Source organism: Carcharodon carcharias, chromosome 17, assembly GCF_017639515.1.
Source record: "Carcharodon carcharias isolate sCarCar2 chromosome 17, sCarCar2.pri, whole genome shotgun sequence".
Classification (NCBI taxonomy): domain Eukaryota; kingdom Metazoa; phylum Chordata; class Chondrichthyes; order Lamniformes; family Lamnidae; genus Carcharodon; species Carcharodon carcharias.
In genome coordinates, this window is record NC_054483.1 from 107637741 (window position 1) to 107663417 (window position 25677).

Genomic DNA, 25677 nt, shown 5'->3' on the forward strand with positions numbered 1-25677 from the left:
ATGTTTGTGGGTGTGGTGCCAATCAAGTGGGCTGCTTTGTCCTGGATGGTGTCAAGCTTCTTGAATGTTGTGGGAGCAGCACTCACCCAGGAAAGTGGAGAGCATTCCATCACACTCCTGACTTGTGCCTTGCAGATGGTGGGCAGGCTTTGGGGAGTCAGGAGGTGAGTTACTCACTGCAAGATTTCTAGCCTCTGACCTGCTTTTGTAGACACGGTATTTATATGGCTAGTCCAGTTCAGTTTCTAGTCAATGGTAACCCCAAGGATGTCAATGTTAGAGAATCCAGTGATGGTAATGCCAGTGAATGTCAAGGGGCAATGATTTGATTCTCTCTTGTTAGGGATGGTCATTGCCTGTGACTTGTGTAGCGCAAATGTTACTTGCCACTTGTCAGCCCAAGCCTGGATATTGTCCAGGTCTTTCTGCATTTGGACATGGACTGCGTCAGTATCTGAGGAGTCACGAATGGTGCTGAACATTGTGTAACCATCAGCGAACATCCCCACTTCTGACCTTATATTGGAAGGAAGGTCATTGATGAAGCAGCTGAAGATGGTTGGGTCGATGACATTACCCTGAGGAACTCCTGCAGCGATGTCCTGGAGCTGAGATGTTTGACCTCCAACAACCACAACCATCTTTTGTTGTGCTAGGTATGACTCCAACCAGTGGAGAGTTTTCCTCCTGATTCCCATTGACTCCAGTTTTGCTTGGGCTCCTTGATGCCATACTTGTCAAATGCTGCTTCATGTCAAGCACAATCACTCTCACCTCATGTCTGGAGTTCAGCTCTTTTGTCCATGTTTGAACCAAGGCTGTAATGAGGTCAGGAGCTGAGTGGCCCTGGCAGAACCCAAACTGGGCATCAATGAGCAGGTTATTGCTAAGCAAGTGCCGCTTGATAGCACTGTTGTTCACCACTTCCATTACTTTACTGATGATCAAGAGTAGGCTGATGGGGCGGTAATTGGCCAGGTTGGATTATCCTGATTTTTGTGCTCAGGACATACCTGGGCAACTTTCCACATTACTGAGTAGATGCCAGTGTTGTAGCTGTACTGGAACAGCTTGGCTAGGGGAGCGGCAAGTTCTGGGGCACAAGCCTTCAATACTATTGCCGGAATATTGTCAGGGCCCATATCCTTTGAAGTATCCAGTTTAATCACAAATGTACTCTTTATACCCAACCACAGCCAGACTTTGGATTCACTCAATATTCCACAAGCCTTGAGGAGATTCCTAATTCTTGTTTTAATCATCACACTTCTACGGAGCAAGAGTCAGCCTTATCTCTTGCACTGATGTGCTGGGCTCCCTCATCACTGAGGATGCGGATATTTGTGGAAGCTCCTCCTCCAGTGATTTGTTTAATTGCCCATCATGATACAATGGGCCGAAGGGCCTCTACCCATGCTGTAATACTCTATGACTCTATGAATCATTCATGACTGGATGTGGCAGGACTACAGAGGTTAGATCTGAAACGTTGGTTGTGGGATCGCTTAGCTCTGTTTATCACTTGCTGCTTATGGTGTTTGGCATGCAAGTAGTCCTGTGTTATAGCTTCACCAGGTTGACACCTCATTTTTAGGTATGCCTGGTGCTACTCCTGACATGCCCTCCTGCATTCTTCATTGAACCAGGGTTGATCCCCTGGCTTGATGGTAATGGTAGAGTGGGGTATATGCCAGGCCATGAGGTTACAGACTGTGTTCGACTACTATTCTGCTGCTGCTGATGGCCCACAGCACCTCATGAACACCCAATCTTGGGTTGCTAGATCTGTTCAAAATCTATTCCACTTAGAGCAGTGATAGTAATCAGCGGGAGGTTTCCTTGCCCATGTCTGACCTGATGCCATGAGACTTGATGGGATCCGGAGTCGATGTTGAGTGAGGACTCCCAGGGCAACTCCCTCCCGACTGTATATCACTGTGGTGCCACCTTTGCTGGGTCTGCCCTGCTAGTGGATCAGGACATACCCAGGGATGGTGATGGTTGTGCCTGGGACATTATCTGTAAGGTATGATTCTTTGATTATGACTATGTCAGGCTGTTACTTGACTAGTCTGTGAGAGAGCTCTCCCAATTTTAGCACAGCTCCCCAAATTTTAGTCAAGAGGAGTTTGTAGGCTCGACAGGGCTGAGTTTGCTGTTGTTGTTTCCGGTGCCTAGCTTGATGCTGGGTGGACCATCAGGCTTTGTTCCTTACTGACTTGTTTTTGACTGTTTAATACAGCTGAATGGTTTGCTAGTCCATTTAAGAGTGCAATTAAAAATGAGCCACATTGCTGTGGATCTGGAGTCACATGTAAGCCAGACCAGGTGAGGTTGGCAGATTTCTTTCCCTAAAGGACATTAGCGAACCAGATGGATTTTTATGACAATGGTTTTCATTTAATTCCAGATTTTTAATGGATTCAAATTCCACCATCTGCCACGTGGGGTTCATACCCTGGTCCCAGAGCATTTCCCAAGGTCTCTGGAATACTAGTCCAGTGACAGTACCATAGTGGCAATACTGCCTCCCCTCATGAGTTCTGCATGTGCGGTTAAAGCTTCTCATTACATCAGTATTACTTGTTGGACATTTTCCAGAACCATCTGCATTTCTGCGTGAGGGTATTTTTGTGAACTTTCCACTGACTACTTAAGTTAATATAGAAAATGTGTCTTCCACAAAGTGCGGTGGACAAGACTAGAAATAGATTGACACAAGACTGTGTGAGCTAACTGGACCATAAGTTTGTCTTGATGAAGAGACAGTCACTGCCTCCACTGACTCCATTTGGATATGGCGTGCCCACTGTGAAACATTTGGATGGTATGTGCGTGGTCTGTGGTGAGTCCGTTCATCTGAGCTGTCATGGTAGGAACTGCTCTCACTTACAGGGATAGGCTCCCTGCTGTTTAGAAAAACTCCCCTCATTACATTGAAGGCTGGAATTTCCAAACTACCCGGAAGGCTCTCTACTAGCAAAAACTTGCACTCATAAAGTACCACCAGTATAGTGAAATGTCCCAAGGTGCCTCACTGGAGAGTAAATCAGGAAACAAAAATTAAACCATTAGGACTGGTGGCCAATAGTTTAGAGGTAGCTTTTGAGAAGCACTTTATAGGTGGAGAGGGAGGTAGAGAGGCAGAGAGGTTTAGAGAGCAAACTCCAGCTGCTCAGGGCCCATGTAGGCGCGTTTGCATATGGACAGCAGACTTTTGGATGAGTTCAAGTTTATAGAGGGTGGAAGGTGAGAGGTTGGCCAGGAAAGCATTAGTAATTGATTCTGGAGATAAGAAATTTCTGGATGAGCGTGTCAGCAGCAGATGTGTGGAGGCATGGTCTACTCTTGCTCCTAATCCATATGTTTCCAATGATCTGTTTCAGCCTGGAACGGAGGTCAGGGAGGAGATAGATTCACTGAATAGGGCGTAGAATTAGCCATGGGAGCAGAAGACAATGGCTTCAGTCTTTCCAGTGTTTTCACTCACCCAGGATTGGATGTCAGACAAGCAGTCTGACAACACAGAAGCACTGGCGAGTTTGAGAGAGGTTTCCCAGTGAGCTGGAGCTGGATATTAAGGATGCATGTGGAACTTGAGGGGATGTCTTCACGTTATATCACTGAGGGGCAGCATGTAGATAAGAAATACGAGGAAGGCAAGCACAGATCTTTAAGGAACTCCAGAATTAACAGCATGAGAACTGGAAGAGAAGCCATTCCAAGTCACTCTCTGGCTTTGACTGCAGAGAGCAGTCCCACCCAGCAGGACGACAGTGGAGAGGCATTGGGGGAGGATGACTTGGTCAACTGTGTCAAAGGCTGCACAAAGTTCAAGAAGGATGAGGGGAGATGGTTTACCATGGAAACAGGCACACATATTGTCATTCTGTCTCTACCAGCTGACATTAGCTAAGGAGGGACACAGGCCTGATGTTCCTGATACTGAGTGTCTCAACCATCTCCCACACTGGCACTGGCACTGACCACCTGATGTCATTGCCTGTGTGAGGGTTTGCAGGTCCGAGCGCAACCCCAGGAACCCCTGATTCTGTCCCTGGAGCTGCCTCTCCATGGGAGTCATCACTCTCTCAATGGAGGAGGCAGTGCGCTCGGCCATGAGGGTCAACACAGTGTTCATGCTCCGCATGGACTCCTCCACAACAGAGACCATGGCACGCATACCCTCATGGATCTCCCCCAGATTCCCCCGCACATCCTGCTGGACATCCAGCATCTGCCCCCTAATGGATGACTCCAGAGGTTCATCATCTGCCTTCGAGTCAGCATCGACCTGGTCTCCAGCAGTCCTGCGACTGTCAACGCCCTGGGCACTCTCTGCCTCTGCACGCTCTTCAAGCGAATGTGAAGTGCCCTCACTGCTATGCATCAACATTGCAGCCGCCGATCTAACACCCACCGAGGTGCTGGTATCTGCACTGGTGCTTGGTTCAGAGAGCGGGTGTGACGCAGGTGCATCTGAAGCCCAGTGGTCCTCTAGCATCAAGTGTGGCTTGCGTTCGTGGACGAGCTGGTGACTCTAGGGGAGAACAATGACATGCCATTAGTTTAAGTCACCACACTGTCATTGTGCATGCCAGGCACCCTGATGAGACAATGGAGATCTGCTTCATGGTCAATGATCAATGGGGGCTCCAGGTTTGAGGCTCCCATTAATGATGAGACTATACAAGAATGTTTGCACAGTCTGACACTCACATCTCTGTGCACTGCACTCTTACCTTCGTCAGAGACCCTTGGCTCTCCATGACCGGCTGAATGAGGTGGGTGGTGACACTCCAGCTCCAAGGTCACTCTATCTCGTACCTTGTCAGGATGAGGAGGTTTGGGAGAGCCTCCTCCTGTCTTAGTTCTTTTGTTGTTGTTATGGCTTCTCTTCTCCTGAAATGACAGAGGAGCATTGATTTGTCCACTCGCTACCTGCAGTGCCATTGCAGCCTGGCCAGCCCCATCCTCTGGGACACCTTGCAGGGCACATCCGAGTCGTGGTCTTTAACCCGCAAGGCACTCAGGGCTCATCCCCGTGGCTGGCGCCAGTGTCAGTGACAGTTGGCACTCAGACTCTAACAACCCTGAACCCCACAGGGGATGGCCAGCCCTTAACATGTCTCCACACTGACCCATGCCAACACGGTACTCATCCTTGCCAAGCGCAGCAGGTTGCTGAACCTCCTGCAGCACTGCACCCATGTGCGCCGCAAAACGTCGTGGCCACTGACCTCGGCTGCCATCTCCTCCCACGCTCCTTTGGTCAGGCTTGGTGGCCTCCTCCTGCCATCCTTGGGTACAAGGGTGTCCCGCCTGACACCCACCTCCTCCACAAGGACCACGAGGCACTCGTCCAAGAAACGGAAGGGTGGGGGCTGAGGGCCCACCCAACTTGCCCTCCCACCTGACATCTCCAGCCGCTGGTGAGGCTATTGTTTGAGTGAAATAGTCTCCTTACAGCTCCCGACAGCTCCTGACCCTGCTTGTCCCCTCCCAACCATTGATGCATTTCACGCTGGGCAGGCCTTAATGCTCTCGCCAAGTGTGAAATTCAGGCCATGATATTCAGTTGGTGAGGTGAAGCTCCATTTAACCTGGTCTTCCACAGAATCACAGAATCACACAGTGCAGAAGAGGCCCTTCGCCCATCGAGTCTGTACCGACACGTGAGAAACACCCGACCTACCTACCTAACTCCATTTACCAGCACTTGCCCATAGCCTTGAATGTTATGAAGTGCCAAGTGCTCATCCAGGTACTTTTTAAAGGATGTGAGGCAACCCTCCTCCACCACCCTCCCAGGCAGCGCATTCCAGACTGTCACCACCCTTTAAGGCCACTGCTATGGGGGGGAGCAATGGTGGTGTGGGGTGGTAGGGCTGTGAAATCTAAATAGACACATCAGGGTCAGTTAGAAACTGAATGATGTGAGGCATTTCTGTACATTGGCAGCTGATGTAAATCCCTCTTTCCTTCTCCTTGGGGAAAGCTCAGGTTATTTGAGGCCATGAACTGCTGCATGTGACAGGCCTTACCATGTCCTTACCATGTCCTTACCATGTCCTTACCATGTCCTTACCATGTCCTGACCATGTCCTGACCATGTCCTGACCATGTCCTTACCATGTCCTTACCATGTCCTGCCACAATGTCAGCAGGAAATCAGTGAAACCTCTGGGGAGGTGATGTGAGAGCTCGGATATCAAGTGGAAGCCATAAGGGAGTGAAAGTTTTAATTGGTGCATGGTGCATGTGTAATTTCCCCTGGATGCAATTGGTTCCACATCACCTGACATAACGGCAAAGAGAGAAACTTCAACGACACCTTGGGCCTGATCAACATCCGATGGTTACGCACTATTTACAGCAGAGGAACAGGCTATTCAGCCCAACAGATCTATGTTGGTGTTTATGCTCCACACAAACCTCCTCCCATCCCACTTCCACTCATCCCATCAACAGAAGCTTCTCCTTCCTTCTGCCTCGTATTTTTAACTTCCTTGTGTCTATGCTATTCACCTCAACCACTTCTTGTAGAAGTGAGTTCCACATTCTCACCGCTCCCTGTGTAAAGACGTTTCTCCTGAATTCCCTAAATTGCCGCCCCCTCATCCTGGTCTCCCTCACACGTGGAAGCAAGTCTGCAACCACTTTACCAAACCCTTCCATAATCTTCAAAATCTCTCTCACTTCACTGGTGTAAAGTAGGAAATGCAGCAGTAAATGTGCACACGGACAGCTTTCACAAACAGCAATGAGAAAATGAAAGTTCACCCATATTTTTTTTTAGTGATGTTGGTTGAAGAATAAATGTTGGTGTAGGACACCACGCTCTGTTTCGAATAGTGCCATGGGATCTTTGATGCCCACCCACAAGGGCAGAGGGGGTCTTCGGTATAATGTCTTATCTGAAAGATATTTGACATTTTTTGGTCAGAGATGACCTGGAAAAAAAATCTGTCATAGGGTCTTGATGCCTGAAAACTGCTGTAGGTTCCATTATTTACTTTATGACATCTCTTCTCATTATCGAAATATTGTAGAGACATTGTAGAGCCAACTCTAGTGGAGAGTCTGGGTTGTCCACTAACCGTGGGCTGTGACTTGACAGTCCCAATTCTCTGTTTGCGCATCCGCACCAGAAAAACTCTCGTGTGAGCTGATCGCCTTCCACGCTCCAGTCTGCCACAGCCCCTGACTCTAAATTAGAATGTAAACAGAGACACTGTTTCAGTGGGAGGGGTACGGGTGAGGGCGGGTCTAACTGATGATTCACGGAGAAGCAAGTAACAAGAAAGGCGGCCATGGGCCGAGACTGAAGGAGAAGTGTCTGGGAATTGGATTAGGGACACAAACCACAAGATCCCGACAGCAATTATCAGCAGGGAGCCTCTAATTGCGTTGTGCATGCTTCGATGAAAGAAAATAAAGACGTCTTAAAGTGACATCACCCATACTGCAGTTGTCCATCTGGCACTGATTTTCACCCAGCAAGCCTGTAGACTGGGAGCACAATTAGCATGGCCAATTTTAGTTGGATGTATTTCTGGTGGTTTCATCACATGACCTCCTGGCTCCAGCGGCTCCATCCTCCCCTCCCCCCCACCCCCCCCCCCCCCCACCCCCCCCACCCCCCCGCCACCATTGTCTACCCTCACGACATCCTGTCTACCCTAAGACACATGGAAAGCGAATGAGCTCTTCTTTACCAATCGGGTGATACTTGGCAGTCAGTCAAACTTCCTTCTATCACCATGACCAATTTTTTAAAAATTCATTTATGAGACGTGGGTGTTGCTGGCTAGGCCAGCATTTATTGCACATCTCTTCATCATAAAAGCACAACTTTTTTCCAATGCCCCTGCGATTTCTGTCCCTAGGTTTTGCTCATAGCCGTGTCCTGGAGATTAATTTACAATTCCTGTGTTCGCCAGGCCAATCTTAGACCGTTGGCAGTCCTAAACCCAACACAACATGTTACCTATGACAACAGTGGCTAAGCCTTGAAAGTGCTTATAATTGGATGTAAAGTGCTTTGGGTCATCCTAAGGTAGTGAAAGGTGCTATATTAATGCAAATTCTTTCCTTATGTGGGCAAGACCAGTATGTGTTCCCATCCCTAGTTACATCTAACTGCCTAGGCAGCGCAAAAGTCCAGAACGTTCGTGCCACACCAGTGCCAGGCAATGACCATCTCCAACAAGAGAGAATCTAACCATCGCTCCTTGGCATTCAATGGCACTACCATCGCTGAATCCCCCAATATCAACAGCCTGGGGGTTACCACTGACCAGAAACTGAACTGGACTAGCCATATAAATACTGTAGCTACACGAGCAGGTCAGAGGCTAGAAAGCCTGCAGTGAGTAACTCACCTCCTGATTCCTCAAACCCTGTCCACCATCTACAAGGCACAAGTCAGGAGTGTGATGGAATACTCTCCACTTGCCTGGATGAGTGCAGCTCCAACAACACTCGAGAAGCTCGACACCATCCAGGGCAAAGCAGCTCTCTTGATTGGCATCACATCCACAAACATTAATTTTCTCCACCACCGACGCACAGTAGCAGCAGTGTGTACCATCTACAAGATACACCTCAGAAATTCACCAAGGCTCCTTAGACAGCACCTTCCAAGCCCACGACCACTAAAATCTAGAAGGACAAGGACAGCAAATACACGGGAACACCACCAGCCTGCAAGTTCCCCTCCAAGCCAATCACCATCCTGACTTGGAAATATATCGCCGTTCCTTCACTGCCACTAGGTCAAAATCCTGGAATTCCCTTCCTAACAGCACTGTGGGTGTGCCTACACCACAGGGACTGCAGTGATTCAAGAAGACAGCTCACCACCATCTATTCAGGGGCAATTAGGGATGGGCAATAAATGCTGGCCCTGCCAGCGATGTCCACATCCCAAAAATAAATATTCAAAAAAAATCTTGGTGCAAAACTAGAGACACATATAGGTCAGACCAAATAAGGATAACAAGTGTCCTTCTCTAAAAGGGCAGTGAGCGAGTTGTGTTTTTAACAACATCTTCATGGCAACTTGTACTGCTACCAGGTTTTTTTGTTTCCAGGTTTTTATTTCTGTTGGATCCAGTGCCCTTGGTTTGTTGGGGCTAAACGATCTGGGTTGCACACTTTGTTCGGGGTGACCGGGTCGGTACAGAGACAGAGAACATCAGGAGATCATTGTTAGAATAAACTCATGCTGTTTATTTACAAACTAAACTCTACAACTATACTTGTGTGCTCACAACATAAAACTCTGACTTCACTCATCGGTGACTAACCCAAGACTCTCTCACATAGAGGTAGCCTGCGCTACTCTGCTATTGGATATTAAGATCATGTGACCTTACATTACAATACTTGTCTTAAAGATATATTACATATCAGATTACAACAATTTCTCTTTTCAAAGAGCTGGTACAAGCACGATTGGCCAATCTTTAAAACGATAGGATTATGTGATATTTTAAGATTGAATTACAAAACCACACTGGTGGGACTGGAGCACATCACCGTTAATCCAGGCCTATTCATTACAAAATCTATAACATAACCACTACACTGCCATACACATGTGGACAATTGCTGACTCTTTTCTGGGATACTGTTCAAGTGAAGAGTTATCAAGCACTCAAAACCCTCCTAATTTTGCCCCTCTTGCACCAAGAGGTCAGTGATCACGGCTCCATCAGAGCTAATGCTCCCAATTTTACTCTTACCAAAATACAAAGAAGCAATCCTATAATCCTTGAGGCTTTGACTGCCCAAGAAGTTGCCAGTCAGTCAGTAATCAGCGGAAGAAAAATAATAATAGGTTTGTAATACAGTGTGAAATAAGGCTCCTCGAACTGGTTACTTGTACTTGAACTACTGAGTTCATGGTCAACAGCTGATTTTATTTTCTCATGTTCGTTTGCAAATGCCTCCATGGCCTCACCCCTACCTATCATCGTACAATCTCCTCCAGCCCTACAACCCTCCAAGATATCTGTGCTCCTCCAATTCTGACTCCTTGAGCACCGCCGACTTTAATCTCTCCATGACTGATGGCCATGCATTCAGCTGCCCAGTCCCTATGCTCTGGAATTCCCTCCCTAAACCTCTCCACCACACCCCACCCCACCCCGCTCCATCCCCCCCCCCCCCCCACCAACTATCTGTCTTTCTTCCTTTAAGACACTCCTTAAAATCTACCTCTTTTACCAAACCTTTTGTCGCCCTGTCCTAATATCCCCGTATGTGGCACAGTACGTGTCCATTTTTGTCTGATTTATGTTCCTGAGAAACTCCAACGATGAAAGTTTACGCTCCCTGTGCCCACCCCCACCCCCCCCCACAACCCCCGCCTCGGTCGTGGGAACTAGCGTTCCTGCCAAAGTCGGTGGAGTTTGGAACAGCTCGCCGTATTTCACGGCCCTGCTCCTGCCGCGACAGGAGCCGGAAAATTCCACCCCACGGGAGCGTTCGTACCACGCTAAAGGGGCTGTATAATTACGAGTTGTTGTTGCTGTGATATGGAGCTTAGGAGGTGAGAGGCCAGAGGAGTTGCCACACATGAGCTCCTGCTGCAGGAACGCTTGCCAGAAAAAATCGAAATCAGATGTGTGACGCTTGCTTAATTTGCGGGAATTGCAATGTGGGCCTGACTGAGAAGGAATCCATTCATGACCAAAACAGGAATTACACTGGGTCATTCGCACACCACATCCAGGCTAGTGATCAAAGAGATCCCATCAAAAAGAACTAAATCACATGAATCAGGGGGAACCCACCATGAACATTCCTTCGAACACAGTAATAATTGTTATTTTTATCCTTTGTTTTGCTAAACAGTAGACAAACATCTACATTCAGCACTTTTTCATCAAGCCCCTGTGTTTAAATTTTTGTAGAAAAGCCGGGGTATTATATTGAGCTGCAAGACAGGCCTGGAAAAGCCTCCTATCTTTCCCTAAGCTTGTCTAGTTTCTATCGTTCGTTCTCAGTGTGTGGGCCTCACTCACCAGACCGGCAGGTCTTTGCCCCATCGCCAGGTGTCCTGAGGAAGGGCTGGTGACTCTCCTTGTCAGACCGCCGACTAATGGGTATTTGATAAAACTGATTAGCTTGCCAGGCCACTTCAGCGACCACTTCAGAGAATAAACCGCCCTGGGGCGTTGGTAGGGTTGCCAACCCGGAGTCTCCAGAAATCGAAGGTCATCCTCCAGGACACTGCTGTGTGCCATCCTGGAGAAAAATCATCGGGACGTTAAAAAAAAATCTTATTTTTTGTCATTTTCTTTGAACATTTCTCGTTACCAGGTACAAAAATACTGAAAATGGTGGGGGGGTGGAGAAAAGGCTGTTTGGCTGACAAAGCATCATCCAATTGGGTAGGGGTGCTTCCTGATTGGTGTCGAGCAGTGCGACTCAAGGATGGATGTGTTGTGAAGGTCAGAGGTGAAATACACCAGGGACATGTCTTACAAGTTCTTAGTGAACGCAAAAAGCAACAAGAAGTAACTTTTAATTACATCGGCCGGAACTTTCCGGCTCCTCCTGCCGGTGGGATCTTCCGGTCCCGCCGAAGTCGACAGATGTTTGAATGGCTCCCCACATCTGCCGTGAGGGGGAGCCTGCCACGGTGGGGGCCAGAAAATCCCGGCTATAGTGCCTGGCACTACCGGAAGGAGAGTACGGGCGTTTCCCCCCAGTGCCCCGGTCAATAAAGTCAGGGCTGTGCAAGGGGGGGGCCGGGATTTGAGAAGTGCAGACACCGCGGAGAGTCGTCAAGCTGAAGAAGGTTGCGGAGTTAGGGGAGGGGCAAGGCCACCGAGGGTGGGAACTTTAAAATGGCGGCGTTGCTGGATCGACACTCAACGTGGGTCAGTACAGGGCTGAAGATGGCTGAACGGGACTTGAGGTAAACACCAAGTGGGGCCCTTCACAGGCCAAGAACACGTATAGAAATTTGAAGGCATGTCCAGGATACAACGATCCAATCATTAAAAAGAAGCAAAATCACAACATTGACCCGTCAAGTGAGCAGAATGGCGTCATTGGGGCATCAATCGGAATATTTAAAGCTTGCATCTGCTGTATTCTGACAGGTGTATCATGCGCCTGCTTAAAACAGCAGGTTAAAATGCAACCCTGTGGGACTGGAGGGAGTGAGTCACCGTCTGATTGTCACTTATCACCCACTTAGTATCCTGCCAGGTGTACAAGGGTTAAAATCTGAGTTATTTTGTGTCACAGTCAGCGGAATAGGGACAAGAATTTCACTCCACCTTCTGGGCTGGTTCTGAAACAGCCTCCTGAAGATGTGCGGAGATGTTATAAAACCCTGTGATTAAATTGCAGCCAATAACTGATTCCAAAGGTAGGCATTATTTTCTATTTAATCAACCAAACCTGTCCATTAGGTTATTTATGAGTGCTGAAATTTAATAAACCTTTACTTATATCAGAGAAATTTAATTATAGAGGGTCTCATCCTGCATTATCATTATCAATCCATTCTCAGGATGTGGGTGTCACTGGCACAGTCAGTGTTTATTGCCCATTCATAGTCACCCTGAGAAGCTATAGCAGGTATTAATATAAATGAATGCCTCCCTAGGCCACATTAGAGGCCAGTTAACAGTCAACTACATTGGTGTGTGTGGGGGTGGGGGGGGGGGGGGTGGTTGCGGAGACAGGACCTTGGTATAATGCGTTAACAGAAAAATCCCACCTCTGGCAGTATAGCACTCCCTCAGTAGAGCACTGCAGGTGACAACCTAAATTTTGTGCTCAAAACTCTGGAGAGAGACTCGAAGCCACAGCCTTCTGACTCAGGGTTGCTACCAACGAAGACACTGAGAAAGAGAGCTGCAGCCTGTTTGGAACAGGGAAAGGTACTCCCTTTAAAAATTCTCTTTACTTAAGCGGAGCCAGAAGCAGCAAAAAAAAAAAATTTCCTAGTCTTCAACTGACCTGCCCGTGTCACCCCATGGGACGGATGTGCCAAGGGCCTTCAGAATTATCCAACCCCACCTTAGGTGAGCCCCCTGTGGGTGCTAGAACAATGCCCGTCACTCGCCCGCAAGATTTGAGGCAAGGTCGGGTCTCATGCCAATAACTTCAAACAGAAGCATTGACTGGAACATCCGCTCCCACCCCCCTCCCCACCCCACCTCAACATCCTTTTAGCGTTAAATTCCACCCCAGAACACTTCCAGGGTAACTGTCAATGGCCAATAAATAAAGACACATTACCCCCATACCAAAGCGCATTTAATTTTTTTAGCAGTAACAACAACATTGAGAATAATTGGAACATGATGGTGTTTAAGAATTGGCACTGAGTTCCCTCAGCACCAAGACTCCATACCACTTAACTTGCTTGGCTGTGTAAAGGATAATTCTGTTTATGCACAAACATGATGGGAATTTCAGCAACTCCTGGAAACTCCATTATCTCCTTGGACTGAGTGAGGTATTTGACTGGAATCTGACCATGCCACGCACAGCGCTGGAGAAACTACCACCACAGGAGTTAAGCTCACCCCAAATCTTCTCTGTGTGAGGAACATTAGGAACAGGAAGAGGCAACTCAGCACCCCGAGCCTGTTCTGCCACTAAATTAGATCTCAGCTCTACTTATCCACCTTTGAGCACCATCACTGCAAGGACTTTTTACTTATTCACTCTTAGGATGTGGGCATCGCTGGCTAGGCAAGAATTTATTGCCCATCCCTAATTGCCCTTGAGAAGGTGGTGGTGAGCTGCTTTCTTGAACCGCTGCAGTCCATGTGGTGTAGGTACACCCACAGTCCTGTTAGGGAGGGAGTTCCAGGATATTGATCCAGCGACAGTGAAGGAACGGCGATATATTTCCAAGTCAGAGATGGCTTGGAGGGGAAGTTATAGGTGGTGTCTGCTGCCCTTGTCCTGCTAGGTGGTAGGAGTCATGGGTTTGGAAGGTGCTGTCTAAGGAGCCTTGACGAGTTCCTGCAGTGCATCTTGTAGATGGTAAACACTGTTGTCACTGTGTGTCAGTGGTGGAGGGAGTGAATGTTTGTGGATGTGGTGCCAATCAAGTGGGCTGCTTTGTCCTGGACGGTATCAAGCTTCTGGAGTGTTGTTGGGGCTGCACTCATCCAGGCAAGTGGGGAGTATTCCATCATACTCCTGACTTGTGCCTTATAGATGGTGGACAGGCTTTGGGGAGTCAGGAGGTGAGTTACACGCTGCAGGATTCCTAGCCTCTGACCTGTTCTTGTAGCCACAGTATTTTTATAGCTGGTCCAGTTGAGTTTCTAGTCAATGTTTCAAGAAGGCAGCTCACTGGCACTTTCGCTAGGTCAATAAAGGACGGGCAATAAATGCTGGCATTGCCAGTGATGCCCCATATCACCAGGACTAATGTAGAAAAAAAGCTTCAAAAGTAATCAATTGTATTAAACAATCTGAGGTCTATTTGAGAGACATTTTAACAAGCCCTTGCATTAGGTAATTACCTGCCTTGCAAACTCTCGGGAACTCTTACAGATCAATTCATTCCTGTGAGGCTCTCAATACCCATTACATACATTCAACTCCGTCTTGTATGAACAGTAACTGATGAAAGCAAGAGGTAACCAGTTATCAATATGAATGCCAAACCCACCCACTACATGATCCCTTGTCACATCTGCAGCATTGGCCTTCAACAGGCAGTTTACTCAACAAAGCAGTGCACTTTAACCTGTACATTTCTAATTGGAGCCATTTATCAAATGAAGTGCTCATCTTAACCGATTCAGAACATTGAAGCTTCACCACAACAATGTAAAGTATTAAATCCTCTAGCCCTTGTTAAACACAAACAAGAATAATATCTACTGCTCGAGGAGAGATACTGTGTACAAGTTGGTTGCTATGTTTGGCTAAATATCTATGGTGACTACACTACACTGGATGTGAAGCAGAGATGATGAAAAATTTCTTTTAAAGATGTAAGTTTTTCTTTCCTTCTTTTGAGTGATGATGACTGCAACTCTAACAGGGGAGGGGAGGTGATGGTGTCGTGGTATTGTTGCTGTACTAGTAACCTATGGACCCAGGATAATGACCTGGGGAGTCTGGGTCCAAATCCTACAATGCAGGTTAGTGGTAATTTGAATTCAATAAAAATCTGGAATTAAAAGTCTAATGATAACCACAAAACCATTAGTCAATTGTTGTAAAAAATCCATCTGGTTCACCTATCCCCTTTAGAGAAGGAAAGCTACTGTCTTTACCTTAGCCTACACGTGACTCCAGACCCACAGCACTGAGCAAGCCCCTCAATTAGGGGTGGGTAATAAATGCTGGATTGTCAGTTGTACATCCAATAGGAATTCAGGACAAACTCCTTTACACAGAGAACTTACCCCGACAGGGAGTGGTTGAGGTGAATGGCATAGATGCATTTAAGAGAAAGCTGGATAAACACATGAGGGAGAAAGGAGTAGAGGGATTTGTTGTTGGAGTGGGAGGATGCTCAGACTGAGCACAAACACTGGCATGAGCCTGTAGTTTGTAACTTTATAATACTTTGCAGGAGATAAAATGAGATAAAGTTTGTCACTGAGCCACATAATAAGATATTAGACAGCTGGTCAAAAGCTTGGTCAAAGACATTAGCTTTTAAGGAGCTTCTTAAAACAGAAGAGAGAGCGAGTCGGAGAGGTTTAAGTCTTTCATGAGATGAGATTTGTGGCAGTTGAAATGCTGTTTCAAGTGGGCATGGCCAACATTTGACACAAGCTGATGTGACACAAGCTCCCACAGAGAGTCAGGGAGGGTAACAGGTATGACAAACGTAGCGGCTGACTTTCTGAGATCGGGTGTTGCCACGCGTTTGGTGCTGTGGAGGAAACCTATCAGCCACAGTCTCAGTCTGATACTGAAACTGGATGGTCGAATTGTGAACAGTTCTCCAGCGCTAACATTTATTGTGCATGGAACTCTGCCTAAATTTATATGAAAGAGAGAACTTGCATTTATATAGCACCTTTCGTGGCCTCAGGACATCCCAAGGCACTTTATTTTTTGAAGTGTAGTAACTGTTGTAACGTAGGAAACCCAGGGACCAATTTACACACAAGATCCCAAAAACAACAATGTGATAAATATCCAGGTAACCTGCTTTCTGGTGATGTTGGTTGAGGAATACATATTGACCAGGACATTGAGGGGAACTCCCCTGATCTGCTTTGAAACAGTGCCATGGGATCTTTAACCACCTGAGAGGGCAAACAGAGCCTCCATTTAGTGTCTCACCCTCAAGATAATGGCACTGACAGTGCAGTGCTACCTGCACCATTTGGTAAGGTCTCTGGTCTGGGCTTTTATTCATTCGTTGGATATGGGCTAAGCCAGCATTTATGGCCCATAACAAAAACAGAATTACCTGGAAAAACTCAGCAGGTCTGGCAGCATCGGCGGAGAAGAAAAGAGTTGACGTTTCGAGTCCTCATGACCCTTCGACAGAACTGGCCCATCCCTAACTGCCCTTATTCTGAGGGCATTTAAGAGTCAGCCACATTGCTGTGGGGCTGGAGTCACATGTAGGCCAGACCAGGTAAGGATGGCAGCTTTCCTTCCCTAAAGGGTATTAGTGAACCAGGTGGGTTTTTATGGCATTCAGCAGTGGTTTTGAGGTCATCGTCAGACTTTTAATGGATTCAAATTTTACCATCTTCAGTGGTGGGATTCAAACCCAGATCCAGCATTGCCCGGGGTCTCTGGAATACTAGCCCAGTGACAACACCACTATGCCACCAACTCCCCCGGGTGCAATGTGCAAAACATTGACCCCCAGGGCATTCCAAAGCGCTTTGCAGCCAATTAAACTATTTTTTAAAAATGCAGTCAGGAGCCAGCTTATTTGCGCACAGCAAGCTCCTACCAATAGCAATGAGATAATGATCTGGGTGTTAATAGTGGCCACCAATTATCACTCATCCTATTTCCCTAACACCCAGGTCATTATCTCATTGCTATCGGTGGGAGCTTGCTGTGCGCAAATAAGCTACTGTCTGATTACATTTTTTAAAAGTTGTTTAATTGGCTGCAAGGCACTTTGGGGTCATGAAAGGGGCTATAAAAATGCAAGTTTTATTCCCCGGTACTTATTTGCTTGATTAGTTTTATATATATATATATGACCTCCAGTTGACTATGTCTGACAACGGGGCTATCTTTGCACCGAGTACAAACCGCTGGCTAGAATCAAGTTGTTAGATCGAGTGGCGTTGACAGGACTGATAGGAATCGACGTGACAGTGTTAACAAACAAAGGCGAGATGTTTATCTGGTGGGAACAGGAGGATCTGTCTATCCTCACCATGACCTGACAGGCCCATCCCTGTGTTTGCTGAACATTGCTTTGGCTGCTCTTTTGCAAGCAGTTCTGCTGGTCACCAGGGAAAGAGACATAAGCCAGGCTTGGGCTTTCAGCCTCCTGTCCGCATCAAGACAGATATCTGATGGGGTGGACTGGGATTTCCACATTGCACATGCCTTTCACCTCTGTGTGCACCACCCCCCATCGCTTCAATATACCCCAATTTACATGAGAGCCAAGCCCCTTCACTCCCCCATTAGGCCCCCCCGAGCTTGTTTCGCCATTCCATCAGATCATGGCCAATCTGTATCTTAACTCCATCTACGCATCTTGGTTCCCCAACCGTTAATACCCTTAACCAACAAAAGCCCATGAAGCCCAGCTTTGACATTTTCAATTCACCCCCCAGCCTCAGTGGCTTTTTGTGGGGAGAGAGTTCCAGATTTCCACTGCCCTTTGTGTGAAGAAGTGTTTTCTGATATCACCCCTGAACAGCCTGGCTCTATAGATCTTAAGGTTATGATTCTCCGACGTTCCCCTTGCCAGGGGAAATAGTTTCCCTCTATCTGCCCTATTAACTCCTTTAACCATCTTAAAGATCGCAGCTGGATCAGCCCTTAAGCTTCTGGAATGTAGGGAATACAAAGGCCAGTCTTTGCAATCTGCTTCATGGCCTGAATTTTACCCTTGGTGGGCCCGGGACTGGCCAGGAAATGGGCGGCTAACTGCGATTTGCCGGGCTGGGGAAGAGGGCGGGCAATGATGTCATCACGGGCGTGGGTGCGCGCTGAGAGATAACTCCCGGAAGGCAGAGAGAGACGCCCCAGGGAGCTGCGGACGTTTAAGTGGCGAAATCAAAAAAGCTTGCCGAAAAATTGTCCATGCATCACAATCAAGCACCTGAACACGTACCTGATAAACATCCTGCCCACAATCTCTGCTCATCAACAGTTACTAGTTTCTCGACATGTAGAAACTACTCTGATCTATATTTCACTGGGCATGTCTAAAGGTGAGGGAGGGGTGGGGGACATGGAGAATAACTCTGGAATGAAGCGATGGTTAGTGAGCTCCATATAAGACAAAGATCTTATAGAAATATACAATAGATTAATAGAATGGTTATTATCTAATTCCCTTTTGAAGGCTGTGATTGAATTTGCCTCCACCACACTCTCAGGCCCATGCATTCCAGGTCCCAACCTCAATCAGCATCAAAAGGTCTTTCCCCCTGTCTCCATTGCTTCTTTTGTCAGTCACCGTAAATCTGTGCCCTCTCATTCTCGACCCTTCCACCAATGGGAACAGTTTCTCCCTATCGACTCTGTCCAGAGCCCTCGTGATTTTGAACGCCTCTGTCAAATCTCTTCTCAACCTTCTCTTCTCCAAAGGGAGCAGCCCCAGCTTCTCCAATCTACCCACGTAGCTGTAAGATTCAGCATCTTGCGTTCAATGGAAGTGTTTCGCCTGCACCATATTGTGAGGGGAGGGCTGGGTGGACATGATCAGCCACACATGCAGCCTGTTCTTATCTTATATCCCAGGACACTGCCCGTCCCCCACCCCACTCCCCCGATCCACCCTGCCAACCTCTGACGAGACACTGTAGCCTAGCTAGGGGGACCCCTTGGGCTCAGTATTGAAAATGCAAATGATCAGAGACACAACAGAGGTTGCTTTGCCCCTCCTTAGCACACGTGTGCAGGTGTGCTGCGACTGCTATATGGCAGGGAGGTGAGGACTCCACAGAAAATGGTAGCTCAGTCCCAAAATATATTGATAGTGCCCTCAGCTCTGAGTCAGAATATTGTGGTTTGAAGTCCCACTTGAGAGACATGAGCGCAAAATCTATCTGACTCCCAGCGCAGTACTGAGGGAGTACTGCACTCTTAGGTGAGGATCGAGTATAACTGATGCCCCTCCAGCTCTCTCAAATGGATGTAAAGGATTCCCTGGCACTGTTATCTCAGGTTCTCCCAGGTGTCCTGGCCAATATTTAGCCCTCAACCAATGCTACCAAAAACAAATAATCCGGTGGTTTACCTCAATGAAGTTTGTGGGATCTTGCTGTACACAAATTGGCTGCCACATTTGCGGTATCACAGCAGCGACTACACTTCAAAAAGGTACTTAATTGGCTACACTGTTCTTTGAAAAACTGGCATTTCTATAGCGCCTATCACTGATTTAGGAAGTGCTTAATAGACAATGAAATACTTTCCTAGTGGAGTCACTGGTGTAATATAGGGAAACACGGCAGCCAATTTATTCACAGGAAGCTCCCACACGCGGCCAGTCAACCTATTTTTCTCTGATGTCGATTTAAGGATAAATATGGGTCAGGGCACTAGGAAGAGCCCCCACTCCCGGCTCCGCCATTCCTCGTCAAAATAGTGCCGCGGGATCTTCTACACAAGGAGGCAGATGGGGCTTCAGTTTAACATCCCATCTGAAAGACAGCACCTCCAACAGTGCGGCACTCCCTCAGTACTGCATTGACATGGCAGCCTTGATGACTGTGCCAAAGCACTTGAGTGGGAGCTTGGACTCAGAACCTTGTGACTCTGAAGGATGAGCAAAAGTTTTCAAAGAAATTAACAGCACAAAAAAGACCCCACTTTTTCTTTAAACACTCCCATGGTTTTTCTTCTCGGTTTTCTCAGAGCAGTGTCCGGTTCCTTTAATCCTGAAGGCTCCAGGCCAATCTTGGCTGGCATTCCTATCTCAACCTATGACCTCTACCCCCCCCTCAGCCCTCTTGCCCCCTTTTAACTTCAGTTATTGATGATTGGCTCCAATCCACACCATCCACAGGCTTGTGATGACCTAACATTGGCTTTAACATGAAATGACACATGGTGCAGAATCCTGCTTTCTTTCCAACGCTAATTTTCTACCAATAATTAAAAGAAAGATTAATTCTGTAATGTATAGAACCTTGGAATGGAATGCTGTGAAGTGGTTTGGCCGTTGAGCACCAAAGATTAATCTTACTGATTTAAAAACATTTCTTTTGAGCATTTAAACATCGACACAGCTTTAAAGTGAGGCAGTTTGGAGACAAATAGATTACAGATTTCATAGAGTCATAGATTTCATAGATCATTTACTTCATAGGACTAAGAATTTTTTTTAAAAAAAAGGAAATCTTGCTGAAAGGGGAGACTTGTTGTAGAAGTTTTTTGTTTTGCACTCATCAGGACAAACACAAGAATGCCAAATTTCAAAATGTTTGTTGCCAACACCATGCATGTGCAGTTCTAGTGTTACACTTCCATGGGGATGAAGGTGTTGCTGGCAAGGCCAGCATTTGTTGCCCACCCCTAATTGCCCCTCAAACAGACTTCCTTCCCTGAAGGGCATGAGTGAACCAGTTGGGTTTTGAACAACAATCACAGTCACTGCAGATTTCAATTCCAGCTGCCCTGGTGAGATTTGAACCCATGTCCCCAGAGTATTAACCTGGGCCTCTGGATTACTAGTCCAGTGACATTACCACTATGCCACCATCCCCCCTGTTATATCATTGCAAGCGAAGAGGGGGTGGTGGTCATAAATAAACAAGCAGCAGCATGGCAGCACTATTACTCGGCTTAGTTAGGGAAACGAAGGTCAGGACTCTGGAATGTTCCTCCTCTCTTTGCCCGCTTTGTGGAGAAGCCTCTGCCCCCTACCCTCCCTCCCTCCACAACCCCCCCACCCCCCCAGCCAGCCTTCAGCGCCATCTGTCCCAGAGTGAAGTTCACCCAAGAGCCTCAAACTAACCTGTCAGTGAGAGGGCGTGGGGAGGCTGTCAGCTCCGGGTGAAGTTGCCTGCCTCAGCACTTTTACAAAAAAATCTTGGTTTGGGACAACTGAATGGCTGAGGCCGAACTTGGGAGCTTGGGTCCAGTCCCGTCTGCCCACCCATTGGCTCCCCAACCCCCAAACCTGCCCATTGGTTGACAAGCCTGTCAATTAAACTGTTGCCATTGCATTTTGCCTCTTGTCAAAAAATACTTTCTGGCAGGCTGGGCGCAGTGAAGTGACGTCATTGGAGTTCTGCGCACGCACTGACAGGTATCAGTAGCCATCTTACACAGCCATCTTGCACAGGCAGGAGATACAGTGTTCAAACAATCACAACAATTTATACTACGGGAGAAAAGGATGCTGATTGGTTGGCAAGTTGACTCTCAAGCTATAAGCTATGAAACAGCATGTTCCTTTGGTTGTTCATAATAAGCAGAGTACAGGCCACACTCAACCAGGCCACAATTGCAAAAGCCAAAAAAAGAACTCTAATATTAGAGGTGATTCTGTGATTGGGCAGCACTTGATGAACAATCCTGAGTGTGCCAATAGCTACACTAACAACCAATTTAAGATAATCAGTTGAACTTGTAACTTGGCTCATTTACCCATGCTAGAATTGACATACATTCTCTACAAGCAAAAGGAATATGTTCAAGCCTTGCACCTTTTTTGAATAACCCAGGAGCTTAAGGAGCCTGTAGGTCCCTCTTGCTTTGACCATGGCAACGCCTCGCCCAATCAGAGACGACTTGCCAACTAATCAGCACACTTTTCTCCAATAGTATATATTTCTGTGATCGTTTGAAATTTGGCATTCTTGCATTTGTCCTGGTGAGAGTAAGGCAAAAAGCTTCAGCAATATGTTTCTCTTCTCGGCGAGATTCAATTTCTGTATTACTAAAAGGAAATGTGTCCATGATCCGTGTGGGAACTCCTTTTACTGGCCTGATTTTAACTGCCTCCTGCCTGGTATAAACCGGGCAGGACAGGGAAGGTTAAAATATCAGAAGGCAGTTACCCGCTTCGATTCCACAACCTTCCGGTCCTGTCCCCATAGTAACCTGTTTATTAGGCAAATTGGATACCTGCAGGAATGGAGCAGGATCCATGTTATCATCTCAATCTGAATCCTGAGCAGGGCAGGGGGTTGGGTAGGGGTGCGGTGGGTTGGGGTAAAAGGTGGGCGGTGAGCAGGAAGGTGGATTTAAATGGTGCCTCTCCCATCAGGTCAAATCTGCAGGGAGATGGATCCTGAGCCAAGAGAGGCCCAGAGATTGTCCCTCTCCCACCTCCCCCAGCCCCTGCGCCACCATTGCAACCTGAACACTCCCCACACTTCCGCTTTGAAAGCTTTTGCCATATTAACCACATCTACCTTTGACTACAGCGCCAGGCTATCCCTGACCATATCCACCCACTGCCCACAGAATCATAGAGTCATTACAGCACAGAAGAAGGCCACTCAATCCATTGTGTTCGTGCTGGCTTTCCTAAGGAGCAATTCACATGCTGCCACTCCCCTGTCCTCTCCCCACATCCCTGCACATTCCTCCCTTTCAGATATTTAGAAACTGTTCACCCACCCTAATCACGATTAGAGACCCTGCCCCCACCAATCACCCCCTAATCACTACACGAACACCACTTTCCACCCGTCACCCCCACACCCACTCACACCTCCTCTATTGCAGCCAAACTCTTAGTGACTGCCAGGGAATCGTCCTCACAGGCCATGCAAACATATGAGTTAGAAATAGGCCACTCAACCCCTCGAGCCTGCTCCGCCATTCAATAAGATCATGTCTGATCTGAATGTAACCTCAACTCCACATTCCTGCCTACCCCCAACAATCATTTCACCACCTTGTCAATCAAGAATCTATCTAGCTCTGCCTTAAAAATACTCAAAGACTCTGCTTCCACCACCTTTTAAGGAAGAGAGTTCCAAAGGCTCAAGACCCTCTGAGAGGAAAAAATTCTTCTCATCTCTGCCTTAAATGAGCGACCCCTTATTTTTAAACAGATCCCTCATTCTAGATTCTCCCACAAGGGGGAACATCCCCTTCACGTCTAAAGTGTCAAAACCTTATGGTCTTATAGTTGCGTAAAGCTTCTCTGAAGTGCTTCCAATGCATTTACATCTTTCCTTAAATAAGTACTCCAGGTGTGGCTTCACCAATGCCCTGTACAACTAAAGCATAGCCTCCTTATTTTGTATTCAATTCCCCTCACAATAAATGATTACATTCTATTAGCTTTCCTAATTACCTGCTGTACTTGCATGCTAGCCTTTTGTGGTTCATGCACTAGGACACCCAGATCCCTCTGAATCTCAGAGCTCTATAATCTCCCACCATTTAGAAAATATGCTTCCTTTTTATTCTTCCTACCAAAATGGACAATTTCACATTTGCCCACATTATAATCCATTTGCTAGATCTTTGCTCACTCACTTAACCTATCTATATTGCTTTGTAGCCTTTTTACGTCCTCTTCACAACTTACTTTCCTACCTATCTTTGTGTTATCAGCAAATTTAGCAACCAATCCTTCGGTCCCTTCATCCAAGTCATTTATATACATTGTAAAGAGTTGAGGCCCCAGCACTGATCCCTGTGACACACCATTCATCACATCCTGCCAACCAGAAGAAGACCAGTTTATCCCAACTCTGTTTTCTGATAGCCAGCCAATCTTCTATCCAAGTTGAGCTTTTATTTTCCTCAATAACCTTTGATGTGGAACCTTATCAAAAGTCTTCTGGAAATCTAAGTACAGTACATCCACCAGTTCCCCTTTATCTGCAGCACATGTGTCTCCTTCAAAGAACTCCAATAAGTTGGTTAAACATGATTTCCATTTTACAAAACCATGTTGACTCTGCCTGATTGCCTTGAATTTTTCTAAGTGCCCTGCTATAATGGCATAGTGTCTGCAGCTCAGCCTCCAGCTCAATGACTCTGAGGCAAAGCTTCTCAGTCACGGACACTTACTGCAGATGTGTTCGCCCTGGATCACACTGGTATCCAGGAACTCCCACATGAAGAAGCCTTGACACGTCACCTGTCCTGCCACCCTTATGTGTTTTAATTAATTACTGAATTATTTTATTCGATTACTTATTTTCTTTTAAGTATTTTATTTATCTTACCACAAATTCCTGTACTATTTTAAACCTTAGGAATAGAATAGACCTTAATCACTCACCAAATACTCACCAAACAGCTAGCTTCTTCCCCTTTAGTAGAGCAGGAACCAAATTCTACAGGGTGAAAAGCTGAGAAAAAGCAAAGGAGTACCTTTCTCCCTTCCCCTCCGAACTCCCTCAACTCACCAAACTCTCAGCACTCCGTTGAGGTTGCACTCCAATGCAAAGTCGCACTGAGAATGTCTGAATTTATATGTTCTGAAACAAAAGGACTAGCTGAGCCCAGGCACAGAAAAAAAAACAGTTCAAGCTAGTTACTTTAATTAACTGCCTACAGCTGCTGCCAGTGGAAAGCTTAGGCCCCTGGATGAGATTTAGGATTTAAACAGTGCTTGCAGTTAAGTATTAAATGTTAAGTACAAACTAATGCCTGCATTGATTGCCCTTGTAAGTTCTTACCCCACATTCTTGCCAGGCAGTGAAACTGTCGGGTATGAATCTGAACAGATTATTTGAATAAATCCCTCCTTTCCCACGTCCCTCCACACCTTCCCCCTTCACCTCATAATATTGAAGCTGTAGGGTCTTACAGCACTAAAGGAGTCTATTCAGCCCATCGTGGCCTGCTTCAGCTCTTCAAAAGAGTTGTTCAACCTGTTACTGCTGAAAATAAATGGGAGCTTTGCTTGTCCTTTCAGCAGTTTTTACTGCTTGACCCCCTGCTCACCTCTGCCACTCACTCTCCAAGGGGCCATATGGATGATGGGGCCCTCCTGTGGTCCCAGAGAACTTTGGACTTTCCTGTAGATTAATCCCAGCCCATTGGAGGAGAGAGGGGAGGTGACACTAGGATCTGCAACAAGTTTTATCTTCGACATGTCTCTTGCCACGAGCGGAGAAGGGTTGGGGTGGGGAGGGGGGAGTTAAAGACTCACCGAATTCACTCGCGCAAAAGTGCTCCAGAATGACGTCCGCTTTCATCTCGTTGTCGCAGGGAGGACAGATCTTCGAGACTGCAGTGAGGGAACAAACAAAATCGAGAGGTTTAGGTTTTCTGTTTCGGACCAGGGAATTATACCCGAGCATTGCCTTCTAGATCTGATTGACTCCAAGCACAAACCAGCTGGCATGTTCCCTCAGCCTTTTCACTGGGGCGTAGTCTTGGAACAACATCACCCTGGAGACCAAGGTGGCAAGAGCAAGTCTCCTGAATCAATCTGCAAAACCAGCCGTAAACCTCCTTGTTCAATCTGTTGACTGTAACACTTCAATTAGTCTAGAATTACATTGAATTTGTAACACAGAAACAGGCCACTCAGCCCAACTGGTCCATGCTGGTGTTTATACTCCACAAAAGCATAAAGATGGA

At 46.9% G+C, this 25677-nt stretch overlaps 1 protein-coding gene across 1 annotated transcript in view; it reads right to left on the bottom strand.

Annotated features, from left to right (window-relative positions):
* Positions 1 to 25677, bottom strand: part of sfrp5 (secreted frizzled-related protein 5) — a 91731-nt gene that overhangs the window by 37944 nt on the left and 28110 nt on the right. Inside the window, exon 2 of the mRNA XM_041209927.1 lies at positions 25244 to 25321. Within this exon, the coding sequence (XP_041065861.1) occupies positions 25244 to 25321 (78 nt within the window). The remainder of the gene's footprint in view (positions 1 to 25243; positions 25322 to 25677) is intronic.